The 15,220-nt window shown below is 42.5% G+C and overlaps 1 protein-coding gene across 2 annotated transcripts in view; it reads left to right on the top strand.

Moving 5' to 3' along the window:
* ptk7b (protein tyrosine kinase 7b) overlaps positions 1–15,183 on the top strand; it is a 67,966-nt gene extending 52,783 nt beyond the window's left edge. Inside the window, exons 5-20 of one of the 2 annotated variants that reach the window (XM_058651619.1) lie at positions 748–895; positions 2,613–2,743; positions 4,102–4,368; positions 5,250–5,386; positions 5,918–6,053; positions 6,667–6,786; positions 7,091–7,240; positions 7,589–7,736; positions 8,497–8,624; positions 9,286–9,486; positions 9,992–10,153; positions 10,281–10,513; positions 10,616–10,696; positions 11,989–12,140; positions 12,265–12,443; positions 13,215–15,183. In XM_058651619.1, the coding sequence (XP_058507602.1) occupies positions 748–895; positions 2,613–2,743; positions 4,102–4,368; positions 5,250–5,386; positions 5,918–6,053; positions 6,667–6,786; positions 7,091–7,240; positions 7,589–7,736; positions 8,497–8,624; positions 9,286–9,486; positions 9,992–10,153; positions 10,281–10,513; positions 10,616–10,696; positions 11,989–12,140; positions 12,265–12,443; positions 13,215–13,375 (2,534 nt within the window). In that variant the 3' untranslated portion in view covers positions 13,376–15,183. Of the gene's footprint in view, positions 1–747; positions 896–2,612; positions 2,744–4,101; positions 4,369–5,249; positions 5,387–5,917; positions 6,054–6,666; positions 6,787–7,090; positions 7,241–7,588; positions 7,737–8,496; positions 8,625–9,282; positions 9,487–9,991; positions 10,154–10,280; positions 10,514–10,615; positions 10,697–11,988; positions 12,141–12,264; positions 12,444–13,214 lie in introns of both variants that reach the window. The other variant, XM_058651618.1, reaches the window with a different exon arrangement.
* Positions 15,184–15,220: the final 37 nt, after the last annotated feature.

Here is a 15,220-nt window from a genome sequence, read left to right as displayed (position 1 = left end):
GACATGCTATGTTAGCACCTGGGTGGAGGAAGAATGGGTAATTGTTGAGTTTCCAGTTACCATGTTGCCGCCCTCCACTCAATAGGGCTTGACCTAAAGGAAAGGCTGACAGATTTAGACAGGTTTTCAATGCATGGTCACAGCTTTTTAAGTTGAGACCTTTCAACTGACTGGGTGGGCCAGGTGTTCTCAGACTGTGCGCTCTCTGTCCCTCCCAACTCCAATCAGTAGCCATGTTCTAATACTGCTACTGGCAGGAGATTTTGAATACTCCTGCATAAACCTGGATTAGGAGTATGTTCATGTTCTTCTGCTTTGTAGGTGTGATGTGAAGTTATGAACAATAAAAAAAAAACAACAGAGAACCTAGATGTTTTTCTAAAAATCTTCCATGTAAATGTTAAAAATGTTCTAAAAGCACAACTCTGTGAGCATGTCTAGGAGTAGCATGACTAAACGTCATCACAGAGGAGTGGGAGGATCCTTCTTTGTGTGATTCTACATCACAGGAGGTAAACCGGGAAAGAGATAATGGTTGAGATGCACGGGTCTGGTGGTCACTGACCTCATTAAGTCTCCCCCCCCGGGCCCCGAAGTGTTGACACACACCGCCACCTGAAGGCTGCCTGCACACCGGCCTTACATTGCTGTTAACGGGATTTAATAAAGCCCAGAGAATTCATGCATATGTAACTCGATGATCTGATGCCTGCAGATTTAATCATGTACCTCATCTTTCTCAAACAGATGAGAGTTTTCCTCGCGCAGTGGTCACCCCCGAGGACCAAGTTGTGTTGCGAAACGAGGAGGCCATGTTTCACTGCCAGTTCACCGCCGTGCCACCACCTGCTTTGGAGTGGTACCATGAAAAGGAGCTGCTCGCAAACAAGTCTCGGTATGTTCACAGCTAAACCATCCTCTTTCTGATGGTACATCTACAGATTTTCCTTTTTCCTCTCCTAACTTCTCATTATAAAAGCTTCAGATATTATTCTGAACCCAATGAGGTGGAACCCTTACATTGGGCCTTACTCAGTTCTCCGTGTGCTGTTTTGGGCTTAAGATGAATTGCACATTAAGGATTGTCATTACTGCAACAGAACATTGTAAAGTTCCTCTGCGGTCAACTATACATCATCAGAGCGCAGCGTTTTCCCTCCAACCTTTCATAGGAGACTTTAGGGCTCTCCAGCATTCATCCCCAGGGCAAGAAAACCCCTCCGGCTACAATCACCTTACCAGCATGGCCCCTTATGAACACATGAGCACTCGATAATAACCATTTTCTATACAATGTGCCAAGTAAACCCCTTGTGCTGATACCTAGTCACACTCCACATGCAGCGTAAGGGCCTAGTTTTCAGATTGTGAAGTCATTACAGTGTTCAGTGAAGGGGGGGGGGAGGGGCAGGTGAGGGATTCCATTATCAATAGTCAGCTGTGTATTCTGAGACAGGTTTGTTCACCTTGTGATGACTCAGCACTGGGATTTCACTATAATTTAAGCATGAAAGTAAGAACACACACCACACAGGCTGTTTCTTGAAAAACATGGCCTGATTGCGGTTTAGGTATTTCAAGCACCCTCGTGTTCCGTGTGTTCGTGTGATTGTGGTTGATTATGAAGGAAGAGGAATGCAAGATATCATCTGTTATGCACCTGCACTGTTTAGACCCCCCTCTGTGAATATTTCTGCCAGAGAGAAAATCTCTGCCCTGTGGCTCAAACCACGTCGGAAGGTAAAGATGTGAAAATTCTTCTTTTGTAAATCTTTCATGTTGTTATAAAGCAGATTTCCTCCCAAAACAAACACTTTGTTGATTGCATCCTCTTGTTATTAGAGATGATTTCATTGGTTTCAAGTAACATTCCACTGTTCATGTGAAAACGCACGTGATTTTCCCAAAGATCTTTTCCCTCCTGTTAATGAAAAGAGAAGATACAGAAACATCACCTCTCCTTGGAGAATCCACTGCAGAGCTATTAGTCCTGCTTTTGGAAACTCTTGACGGAAATATCACAGCCTCCTAATGTATCCAGCAGTGCTTTTAACGTTTTCATCTGCTATAGTTATTCACTTTCCCCACAAGCATTTTAATGGCTTTGTCATATAGCAGTGATATCTGTTTCTTTGTCCTGTATATGAAGCACATTTCTGTGTTGTGTGTGATTTGAAGCTCTCTATCCCTGATCTCTGTAGCCTGCTGAAGGTCAGCCTTTTAATTACATCTCTTCCTGATACTCCCTTCAGCCTGCCAGAGGTCAGCCAATCAGGACGGGGCTTTATTAAACTGCAAGAGATTTTAACATAAACGATGTAGGGCAAATTGCTGTGTTCGTTTTCATTTACTTCACCCTATTTAGAGCAGAAGATGGCTTAAGTTTAGTGGATCAGGGCAGTTCAGAAAGGATGGCACTAGTGTCTTATGCTTATCTGGTCCTCCTTGGTGCCAAATGCATTGGGCTTAACATTAGGACATTAGGTTCATGTCTTTACCTGGTTTTCTACACTAATAGGAACAAATTGTGCATGTAATACTTATTTTTTTCACTCATTAAAAGCAGATAATATTTGGAAACACAAACATTCTGATCTGTTTTCTCACCACAGTGTGATTCTGCGCCCCGACGGCACACTTGTGATCACTCAAGTGAAGCCCAGGAACACGGGGACCTACAAATGTGTTGGCCATGGCCTCAAAGGATCCCAAGTTACTTTGGAGGCCTCGCTCCTCATAGCTGGTACAGACACACAAACACACAAACACACACACACATTTGCAGTTGTTAACTGGCGATAGATGAACACCTGTGGTTCTGTAATCTGCGAGTGAGCGTGGCATTTGGGTTACGTATTTATCCCCTCCCTTCTTCATCTGGCTGTCACTTAGAGCCAGACTTCCCTGATGATGATCATATCCCCTCATTGACATGTGGCCCAGTCGTATCCACTGCACACACATACGCTGGAGCAGCATTTTCCTGCATCTTCTCCAGAACACATCCTCCAACAGTCCAGCTATTTGCAAAGCTTGCTTCACCTTACAGAACAACCAACAATGTGACATTTGATAAAATCCCACTATGACTAAGATGAGCAAACAAGCAGAGTAATTACATTGTTGCTTAATGTCATTAAGAACCTGTGATTCAAGTTCAACATTAACACATTTTGCTTGTGTGAAATAATAAATATAAAATGAAATCACTCTTCACTGGTGACAGAACATAAGAAGTAAAATAAATATAAATGTGTGGTTGTGATAACTGCAGTGTAAAACACTGATAACAGGATACTGTACATCAGAGCATTTTCAGTACTGGACACAAGAGCGCCTCCTCTTTTCCTTCTCGAATCCCTCAAACAGCATTTAAATATCCTCTTGAGTTTAAAGCAAGAACAAGCTGTAGTATCTTCTCATCTTACGAATCAGCCAACATTTTGAAATGCAAGTGCATGCAAGTCAAATATTTTTGGAGAAGCTTAGGGCTGGAATTTCTATGCATTTCAGTGTCCCATACACTTTATTCCTCTCAAACAGCCCATTTCCCCCAAAGGGTTTTGGATTAATGAGGTACAACTGTATCTGCAGTTTTAACCCAGTCAACCACAGCTCCATTTAAATACCTTAATTCACTTAATCTGATGGTAATCCCTGCAGGCATTGTAGCAGATTGTGTCACTACAGAATTTCGCTGAAATACATCCAGCTCGATTTCCCTTTCATTTACTTTAGAATTGGGCATTTTCCTCTTTTCTTTTCAATGGATTTAGATCTGAGAGTCACAGCCACTGACCTGCTTTCAGACCAGTGTTGGCCAATACAGTAAAACCACAGTGTAGTGGGAGATCCTCTAAGTATTTGGACCAGAGATCATGTTCCGCTTTCTGTATTAAAGGCTGCCGGTTTTGATATGTCCCACCTCACAAACACCTGAGTTCATTTCCATACAAAGAACAACCTTATATTCCCATTTATTTCTAATAATGACTGTAATCTGGGCTATAAATCTATTAACAGGAAAAGATGATTATCTGTGGTCATGTACACATCGAAATCACCAAACACCCTGCTGCTCTCTTTTCCTCTCCGTTACAGAGTTAGACGACATGGTGCCTAAGATGTCAAAGGTGTTCACAGCAGACACCCTACAGAGGGTGAGCTGCCGACCCCCGCGCGGCAGACCTGAACCCAAGGTGTGGTGGGAGAGAGGAGGTCAGCCAGTAGCCACAGAGGGCAGAGTCTTCCAGGACGGCCTGGACCTGGTCTTCAGTCCTACAGAGGAGGGGGATTCGGGCATCTACACCTGTGTGGCTCAGAATAAGGCGGGGCGCAGAACACAGGAGGTCACGTTCACTGTGGCTAGTGAGTATGCCTGTCTGTTCTGGTGGGGCACTCCTTCAGTTTTATAAAATTAATGCTTTGCTTACAGGCACATCTGTGTCGTGTTAACCAGAAAAGTGGAAAATATTGAGGATATTGTTGTATTCTTGTTTGGAAGCCTAGATTCACAATTTGACTAGCACCATATTGAGGTTTCTGCTAAATTACCGACATCACCTACAACCAGGCTCTTCTTAGCTGTCAGTTATACTGGTGTCCACGCATATGTGCCCTGTTTTTTTATGTGCCTCTATTTTCTTTTTTGAATTGACATCATGTTGTGATTGAGACCAATAACTCCTCAGTATTGGTCTCAATCCAGTAAACAGTAAAATGTGTACTGATGTAACAAATAAATTCAAATAGACTTACTTTTGCAACTGTGGCCAAGTGGAAAGGGAACTTGGCTTGTAACCGGAAGGTCGCCGGTTCAAGTCCCCACCAGGTCGAAAGGGCTGGGGTACCCCTGAGCAAGGTACCCAACCCCCATTGCTCCCCGGGCGCTACTCAGTGTGGCAGCCCACTGCTCCTAATTCTAGGATGGGTCAAAATGCAGAGAATAATTTCCCTAAGGGGATTAATAAAGTATCTAAAATAACAAAAATAAAAAAACTGCAGGTCACCCCCTGCTGGCTGTTTAATATATTCTTACCTCTTGGTTAGCTTCAACTGGGAAACAGGAAAATGACGTCCACTTTTTTGTTTACCCGTTTTACGGTCCATGATTACATAATGGTAAATGTGGGGTCAATTGTTTTTGGAGAATTAAAAGAAAGTAAGACATTAATCAGTTCAATATAAGTTGCGTCTTGAAAAGTACAACAAGGTGATTTAATTCTGTGCATGTGTGTGTGTGTCCACAGCTGCCCCTGTGTGGGTGATGAGGCCTCAGGACAGCCACTTAGATGAAGGTAAACCAGGTTACCTTCACTGTCACGCTCAGGCCAACCCTGAACCTGAGGTCACCTGGCTCCGCAACAACATCCTGATCACACCTGAGGTGAGTTTTAACACACCAGCGTGTTACATTTAGCAGCGCTTATTGCCAGAAATTAGATATGCTCACCATAGTATGTTTGTTTAATTTAAAATAAAACATTTTTTAGATTAAGCCTCTTATATGTACTCCAGGCAAGCACCTTGCTTTACGGACACTGCCATCTTGGACCCTAATGTTTCTGCAGCAGCATAAATTTCTGTGTGTTCCACGTTAAATGTGCTTAATATGCAAACAAACACACAACCACACAAACCCAATACATAAACCAACCAAGGATAAGGAGGAAACAGGACAGAGACAGTGCAGAAATGAAGAGAGTTGTGAAAGAGTGACAAAGCCACCATACTCGTTCCCTGATGCACCTGGGAAAAGGAGGGATAAGAGGAGTCCTCGTCCTTTTTGCTGCACTCTGCAGTCTCACCATAGTGTGTCAATAATTAAACACCGGGGCCTTTGAATTCATTAGTATTTTTATGCAAGTAAAGCTATAATAATGATTTTACTGAAAGTGCTCTTCTTCTCCCTCCCCAGGACTCTCGTTTTAAGCTGTTTCCAAACGGCACCCTCAGGATCAACAACGTCGAGGTGTACGATGGACAGATGTACGGCTGCGAAACCAAGACAGTAGGCGGCCGACTGTCTGGACATGCTAAAGTTACTGTTCTTGGTAAGCTGTGAGGGAATCATTTGTTGATGAATAAATACATACTAGTTTCAAACTAATGCCCAGACTGATGAAATAAGTTTATTATAATAATATCAGATGAGTGAAGTCATATTCAGATTATAATGAGTAATACAGTGTTGAGAGAAGATTTGTGTGCATGCATGCGTGTGCTTCCTAAAATAAGCAGGGAATGGTCGTGTTATGTCTGTGGGCGTCCTGCAGAACTCTCACAAAGGTGTTAAATACAGCTCGTGTGCGGCAGCTTTATTCTAGCCTCCCTTTTTATCTGCGTGATAAATTCCTATCTGCTGCTACAGAATTACTGTGATAGATGGCCTGACATGTCGCTGTTTTGTCTGGCCAAACCCTGTTTATATGATCTCAGCTTCAGATAGGCTTTACTTGTTGTACTCGGCAGATCTGTGTGCACATGTGTGCCTATAGCCCCATTTGCCTGAATGTGTCTGAACATGATTTACCTTAGATTAGTGTCATTTCATCTGTAGCGCGAGTCGCACAAAAGAGGCTTTGACACCCCCACCCCTTTGTGTTTACCATGTGTGTAATATGTGTGTGTGTGTGATTATGTGCGGTGTTTTAACTTGTGTTACAGAGAAACTTAAGTTCACCCCGACCCCCCAGCCTTCTCAGTGCCTGGAGCTGGATAATGCAATCACCATCCAGTGTTCTGCTAAAGGCAGAGAGAGCCCCACCATCCGCTGGACCAAAGCAGGTAGGTGTGCGTGCCCCCGGCTTAACCTTTGCTCACACTTGCTTCAATGAAATTGGGATTGGCTGCTCCAAAGGAAAACACATCGTCTAAAAAGCAGCAGTGCACTTCATTCCCTCAGTGTTAACAATGACTAATGATGTTTTCACAGGAATATGTAGAAACCTGCACTGAATCTGCACTGAGCTCATGGATCATTTCATGCCCACAATTGCATGGGCCATGATGGAGTCCATTTAACCACTTGACTATGCAGTAAAGAGACCCAGCCCTCACAACACCCCCGTCTCTCTGTCTCCCCCTGCAGACGGAGGCGAGCTACCGCCGCACGTAGAGCAGAGGAACGGCCAGCTCCACTTCACCAAAGTCACCCGAAGTGACGCTGGCAACTACACCTGCATTGCGTCCAACAGCCTCCAGGGGGAGATAAGAGCCTTGGTGTCCCTCATCGTGGCCGGTAAACTGCAGGGGATTTTGAAAGAGAGGGTCACGCGGTCACGTTAGTCATCAGTACCACATCAGATGTACTTGTGGTCTCGGCACTACTGAGAGTGGTTTCACGAGAAGACAAGTCAATGATCATTATCATCAAGTGGCAAAAAAACAGCAGCATTTGCTCAGTTCTTGGTTCTTTTTATAGCCCAGTAATGAATTGCTTTTGGGTTGTAGAGTAACTGAGAGGATGTTAACCACAGTCACCACAGATTGTAGATGAGATGTTATGGCCCACTTATTGTTTCTGTGTTGTATTAATGAGTATTTTTGTAAGTCCATGTGTTAATGTTAATCTCTTGTGCTTGAATAGTGTACATTCGCTTTAAATTGGAGCCAGAGAATACAACGGTGTACCAAGGTCAAACAGCCATCCTGCACTGTCAGGCCACTGGTGACCCAGAGCCTCACATCCACTGGATGGTTAAAGACAAGACGCTGGACATCAGTAAGAACAAGAGGTAAATGAGACCACGTCTGTGGAGGGCATCCACCGGGGATCGGGATTACACTTTGTGAACACAGCTTCCAAATTGAATTGATTGCTGTGTAATGTCTTCTCTTAAATTACTTTTACTCATTACACACCTGACTGCAAAGGCTTCATGAAAGAGCATCTCAAACTGATTTATTTTCTTCAATGGTGTGTCAGTGTAATTTAGTACAACTTGTCACATTCATTAAATCTGTCTTTCTCATCACAGAAACGCATTCACGCCTTTTTTTGAAAACATTTCCAAATTCAACTAATGAAAATATTGTGATCACATCATTATTTTGGCTTGTGAAATTTACTAAGTCTTTCCCTTTTTGTTTATGGATATATAAGCACATGATACTCTTTTCAGTAGCCAAAATTGGTCACTCAAGCTACTTCAGGATCTGTCTGATATCCACTTCCTTTCTCCTCCGTCTACTTTCCTAACATCATTCAGCCATTCCCTCTTTATTTCTGTCAAATTATTTCATTTTCCTGTTTTAATTTTCATCTGTGCTTCCGAATATCATCACTGACGTTAAACTGCTGCATTTGTTCTTCTCTCTACCCTTGCGCATCTTTAAATCACACATTGAAATACCATATATTGATGCTGCTTATGCCAAAGATCGTATCTGCTCGAGAACATGTCGGATTTATCAGTGTGTTGTGTGAGCAGTTACCATGGGATTGTGTCTTTCTACTAATGAATCCTGGACATCCACACCTCTGCCTTCCTTCAGGTTCCAGACGATGGATAATGGTTCTCTGTTGATTAGAGATGTCACGACGGATGACACGGGCAGATATACCTGTGTAGCCGGAAATAGCTGCAGCATCAAAGACCGCGTGGCTCAGCTGTATGTAGTGGGTGAGTTTAACAAACAACACCACACACATGTTCACACAGGCTCCCTTAATCAGGTACAAAGGTGCACACGTGGGTCATAAGCCAGGATAGCAAAGTGTAGCATGAAGGCATTTGATTCAAGCTCCTCCCCCTCACCTGTCATTCATCTCGACAGGTTAATAACCACCTCCGTGTTTCTGACGCCACAGCTGTCTCTAAGGTGATGGAAATGGGGCAGACACTAGATCTTATAATGCTTCATACTCTGTGGCTCCATGTCTGCAGTAGCAACAATTAGCAGCACAGTATTCTACATTAGTGCAAAGTAGGAGATGCATGGATTTAAATGTTTGTTGTAGTTTCTCATGATCAGTGTGTGGAATTGTGAAAAGGGCAAATTCACAAATTGCTTTGACACAAGTGATTTTTTGTGAGTTATTCTGGTTATGACTACAGTAACTTTTAATGCTTTTGAAGTGCTTTACGTCTATAGGTAAATAAGTGGTGGATCTGACAAAGTAAACCACATTAACTATTTGCATCCACTTTTCCTGCTCTCACTTTTTTCAAAAGCAACAAAATGCGGTTACATCATGTAACAGAAGATGTTGTGTTGATTAAAGGCGGGTGTGTAAATGATAACGTATTTTAGTCGACCATAATTGTTGCCTCTGTCCAGCAGACAAACCAATGAGTTCCAATGATTTGGACGAGGACAAGGCTCCTTACAAGATGATCCAAACCATCGGCCTGTCGGTGGGAGCAGCTGTGGCCTACATCATTGTAGTGCTGGGTCTCATGTTCTACTGCAAGAAGAGACGCAATGCCAAGAGACAGCAGAAGGGCCAGGACGGAGAGGAGCCAGAGATGGAGTGTCTCAATGGTATGAATGTCTGATGGAGATCCTTGTTAATGGGGCAGCTGTAAAAGTAGATATTTGCTGCCATCTTGTGTTTATCCTGGGTATTGGACTTATCATTTAAAATGCAATAAGATAAAGATACATTTGACATCATTGACTAATAAGAATACTATAGCAGTGTTTAGATCTTGTGTAACATTCCCCACGCTGTGCACAGGAAGTGATTTGTTTTAAAAGACAGATGGAGGCAACAGCAGCATTGCACTAGTAAAGTGAGACGGCTGCAAACAGATTGGATTTTGATTGAAAACACAAAGAAGCACTCATGAAAGGTTTTGGGGGTAATTTCTCAGTTTTGCCAGTTTTAACATGAATGACATCAAAAGAAATCACCAGCAGTTTTCTTTAAATAGTCAATATACCTGTATAGTAAGTGATCGCATGGAGTTGGTATGTTTCTTTTGTGGATACACATATCTCAGTGCACTGAACATTGACAATGTTGTGTGTTTGTCATGTTCTTCAGGAGGAGCTGTTCAACAAAATGGCCACACCACTGCTGAGATCCAGGAAGAGGTGGCACTCACCAACATGGGTACCATGGCAACAACGGAGAAACGGCACAGCCATGTCAACAACGATAAGCTCCACTTTCCGAGGGCAAACCTGCAGACAATCACCACTTTGGGTAAACTTGTTAAATCTGTGCCATATTTGTGTGTCCGTCTCATCAAACATGTCTGGCGTTGATTTATTTGTTTTTTTGGGCCTCTGCTCTAACATTTCCTCTGTGGTGTGTGTGGATGTTTCTTCAGGTAAAGGGGAGTTTGGTGAGGTGTTGCTTTCCAAAGCCACGGGTATTGAAGAGGGCCAGGAGGAAACCGTGGTGCTGGTGAAAAGCCTGCAGACCAGAGATGAACAGCTGCAGCTCGACTTCCGCCGCGAAGCTGAAATGTTCGGCAAGCTGAGCCACCCCAACGTTGTCCGCCTGCTGGGCCTGTGCAGGGAGGCAGAGCCTCACTACACCATCTTAGAGTACTATGATCTGGTTAGTAGACCAAAGCAAAAGAGCAGGCATGCATTTTATCATCTTAATATCTTAATGTGTTTGTTTCTAATGTCATGCTCGTTTCGCTTTTTTCCAAACCAGGGAGACTTGAAGCAGTTCCTGAGAATTTCCAAAAACAAAGATGACAAGGTCAAATCTCAGCCCATCAGTACCAAAACCAAAGTAAGTCATTAATAGTCAGGCATTTCCTTCAAAAACAGTGCTTTCTTTACACCTGCATATTAAGTAGGAAGCTAAAAGCAGGAGACAGTTAGTGAAATGAAGCATAAAAGACTGAACATGGCAAACAGCTTTTCTGGCTGCTCACTAATTATTACATAATGTGTTCTGTGGAGAGAGAGAAAAATGAGAAGTGGTGGGTTTAGTTGGAGTTATGACAATGTCGAAGACTTTTGTCATCGCGGTGAGGTTGCCAGGCAACCAGAACTCTTTCAAAATGTTGAAGTGATGCAACCAGGGCCAGAGTGGAGCCAATTTTCAGCCCAGGAGTTTCATGCCCAAGACCAATGCAGGAAGAGTTGAAGTGTACTGTCATGGAGCATTTAGTATGGACATATTTTAACAGGAATTGGCGGAGTATAAGCAAACATTAAATAATATCTTGCGTCAATAAACCATGAGTGAAACAAATGATGTCTTTGCTGCTGGTCTGCTCTGGTCTCTGTCCCAATCTCTTTTCCGAAACAGAAACAGAACTTTAACCAATGATTTATTTCATCATTTCAGTTTAAAATATTCTAATATATTGTCCTAATTAAGCCGATTGGACGACATGAATATTAACAAGATAGATTCATTTTGATTTACCTTTCAGAGCTATTTTCATTTGAATCTACAATGTAAACAATGGATAATAGATCGACAAATGACACACATTGATATTCATATTATACTTAAAGTAAAGGCATGCTCTATTTACTGAGGTATTAAACATTTTATCTATCTATCAATCATAACATCATATTCATTGGATAGAGTATGAAAGATATGATATACAGGCCGTATGGACCTGTATGTGCGTTCCCCTCCGATGTAAGCTTCCATTCATTTGTCTGTGAAAGTTCTCAGTCATCCAGGTCACAGTAGTCTTTCAGTCTTCAGGACTTCTGATAAGGTTTCAAGAACCAAACACAAGTTCATTTGCCTTTGTTTTTAACACTTAAAGACTTCCATTCATTTATTTCCATCCCAAAGCCGCGCTGTGGAGTCACAGCTACACAATGTCAAACGTCACATGTACTTTTATATCACAGATTGTGGTTGTATAGTTATATTGTTTCCATCCAGAGCAGCGGCCCAACAGGTAAACAGTCCACTGGGAATTCTCTTGATTGTCCCGATTTGCCACTTCAGTAGTTTCTTCTTATATGGCAGATAAATAAAGAGTAACTTGACACGTTTGACAGACCTTGACAGATCCTGTGTTGAGTGTTTTTTTTCTGTCTCCGTTTCAGGTTTCCATCTGTGCTCAGGTGGCTCATGGGATGGAGCATCTGTCCAATCACCGCTTCGTTCACAAAGACCTCGCCGCTCGAAACTGTCTGATCAACAGCAACAGGCGTGTGAAGGTGTCATCGCTCAGCCTCAGCAAAGACGTCTACAACAGGTTTGTAAAAAAAAAAAAAAAAACACACATTCAACTAATTCATTCAAATGAAATTCAGTCTTCATCCTGACAAATATGAATTGTTTTCATCTCCTCACCATTTCTCTTGTGTACATGAACACAGTGAGTACTACCACTACAGACAGGCCTGGATCCCACTGCGCTGGCTCCCATCAGAGTCTGTGTTTGAGGACGACTTCTCCACTAAGTCTGATGTGTGGGCTTTTGGAGTGTTGATGTGGGAAGTGTTTAGTCACGGGGAAATGCCGTATACCAAACTCAGCGATGATGAGGTGCTGGAAGGTCAGTATGATGATGATGATGATGATGTAGTGGTTTGATTTAGCACACAATTAAACCAGGTGTGGAGGTATTTCTGCAGAAATTGTTGACAAAACTCGTTAAATGGCAGACAAATTTAAGAAAGAGGGTGGTGGGAGTTAAAATATCAATTCCTTTAGGAAGTTAAGACATTAAATGTGACATTTCGTAAAGTCGTCTAGTTTTGTAGTTGTTTTTGGGCCATGGTACTCACCCGAAACCCAAAGTACCATAGTGATGTAGACCAGCTCAGGCTTGGACGTGGGTGACAGTCACTCTGTTGTAGGAAGAGATGAGATATTTGTGACACAGTTGGAGAATTATGTCTTTGAAATAGCTTAAAATGGCTACAGCACAAATGTGTTGTTAAGATAAGATAAGATAGTCCTTTATTAGTGCTGCAGTGGGGAAATTAACATCATTACAGCAGCAAAGACAGTACAAATAAGCATAATAAATAATAAACAGGTATTACCAAAAAAAAGTTAAAATGGAATGTATAATGTACATTATGGACAGTTATAACAGTTTAAATAGTTTAAAATGACTGTGTCGGATTGATGCTCAACTTTATGATATCGATATTAGACACAAAAAAGTGATATAGTGCCATCCTTCATCGTAGGTTGATGTACTATCATCTAAATGATCTTGGAGACATTGTTTGATGGTTGAAATCCTACATTTTGTTGCTTTAAGAACGAGAAGGCTCTCCGTTTCACCTCCTTCTCTGCTCCGCTTACACTCTTCTAGGTCTGAAGACGGGGAAGCTGAAGCTTCCCATTCCAGACGGATGTCCCTCCAAAATCTACAAGCTGATGGTGCGCTGCTGGGCGCTGAGCCTCAAAGAGCGCCCGTCCTTCACCGACATCGTCCACGCTCTGGGAGAACTGCCCTCTGACAGCAAAGTCTGAGAGAACAGTCACCCCCCCCCCCTCCCCCCTCCCACCCCCGACTCCAGAGAGGAACTTTTTACCAATGTCGTTCCCTGGAGCCAAACAACAGACAGAAATGCTGGATACAAGTCTCACATTTCAGGGAAGAGGGTTGAGGAAAAAACACTTAATATATGCATTTCAAAAACGTGTGTGTGTGTGTGTGTGTATAAGACTTCTTTTGCTATATCAGTGGGAACACATTTGCGTGATGGCTTGTGGTAAGCAGTGACAGGAATTTACGTCTGCCTTGGATGACTCTCCCCTCCAGTTCCTGTCTGTGGTTTTAATCGTGAACCTGCCTGCCTGCCTGTCTGTCTGTCGCCGCTCTTTCCCAGAGACACTTTGATTCATGGAGCCTCACAAACCTTTAGTGCCTCTACCCCTCTTACGCACACACACTCACCTAAATTTCCAACTGCGTTGTGGGGATTGTAATTTGCTCGGATTAAATAGAAATTGGTTGCAAGTTGGAAGAAGAAAACCCCTGAAATTTAAGTTCACTGCTCTGTTAAATCCTCAGTATTTGCTTATGAATTGAAAAAGAGCCCTGAAGAAGAAAGTGTGGGATATAATGTGACAAGAGTGGACTTTGTTTCCTAAATATTCCGTCATTCAACCACACTCGAGTTGAGTGAGACTTTTTCAGCTGCTCTGCTTGAACTTACAATCCAGTCAGCTGCTTCCTGGGTCCACCACCACCACCACCACCACCTTCAGTCTGGAGGAGACACCATCTACTACGTTCATCAGGGACTCGCCACCTTTCTCCAGAGTGTGTGTGTGTGTGTGTCTGTGTGCACACCGCTCAACTCTTCCATGCCACGGTGAACTTTTAAAGTGGAAGTGGGTTTCTATGAAGGTCTGTTGTCATGAGGACAAAAGTCGTCAATGTTATAACGGCGCTTCAGGAACAAAAATCTACTACATAGCCAAGGAACATGATGAATGGATGAGACTGTACAAGCATGGGCTTTGTACATTTGTAATGAGTGTGTTCTGTTCTTGTATTAACTTTGAGGTGCTTATCGGTCATTACCCGTGGGTAAGAATACCCATTATTCCACATTACTATCATCATGTCGTCTCAGTTGCAGGGATGCAGCTGTTGCCTGCAGCGCTATCTTCAGAGGTCCAATCACAGTTTCCCCTCCCGGTCCACTTGTTTTTGTACAAGGTTGCAAAGTGGACCCGCACACCAGGCAATGTGTACATAATGTAGAAGCCATGCACTAACTTCACTTAAAGGAATATTCCTCTTAATCTGTATCATGTCGTGTAGAAGGACTTGCAGGTGCCTGTTTATTTATGATGAAGGTCCTGTGTTGTTTTTGTGTGTGTGTGTGTGTTGTTTTTTTTTTTTTTTTTTTTTACTATGCTTATAATAGAAAGGTACTTTCTCTGATGGTATGTGTATTCATTCTCATGGTCCATCAGTGTGCGTTCAAGCTGTCAACCAGCTGAATATGCTAACACAAAGTACAAAGGAGGTCAAAAAGAGTGACTGCTGGTCGCAAGTACTCATGTAAGTGCCTGGTAAATGAAATGAAGGATTATCTTAACTGTTTCCCTCTTTTTTTACATTATCTAATCAAATGCAATGGCCTTTGTTTATGAACTTGGTTTTTTTTATACGTTGTTTTTAGTGTAAAGTCTTGTTTTTATGAATGCTAGGCACTCACACCTAGGCCTCTTTTTTTTAATCTGCTTCAGCAAATGTTCACAATAATCACAGATATACACAAAAGTATACATGCTGCTGTCAATAAAGGTTCACAGTGTTTTTACCCATTGTGCTGTGATTAATGCTGTGGATGACGACAC

Source organism: Solea solea, chromosome 15, assembly GCF_958295425.1.
Source record: "Solea solea chromosome 15, fSolSol10.1, whole genome shotgun sequence".
NCBI classification, from domain to species: domain Eukaryota; kingdom Metazoa; phylum Chordata; class Actinopteri; order Pleuronectiformes; family Soleidae; genus Solea; species Solea solea.
This window is presented reverse-complemented; position numbering and strand designations above follow the sequence as displayed.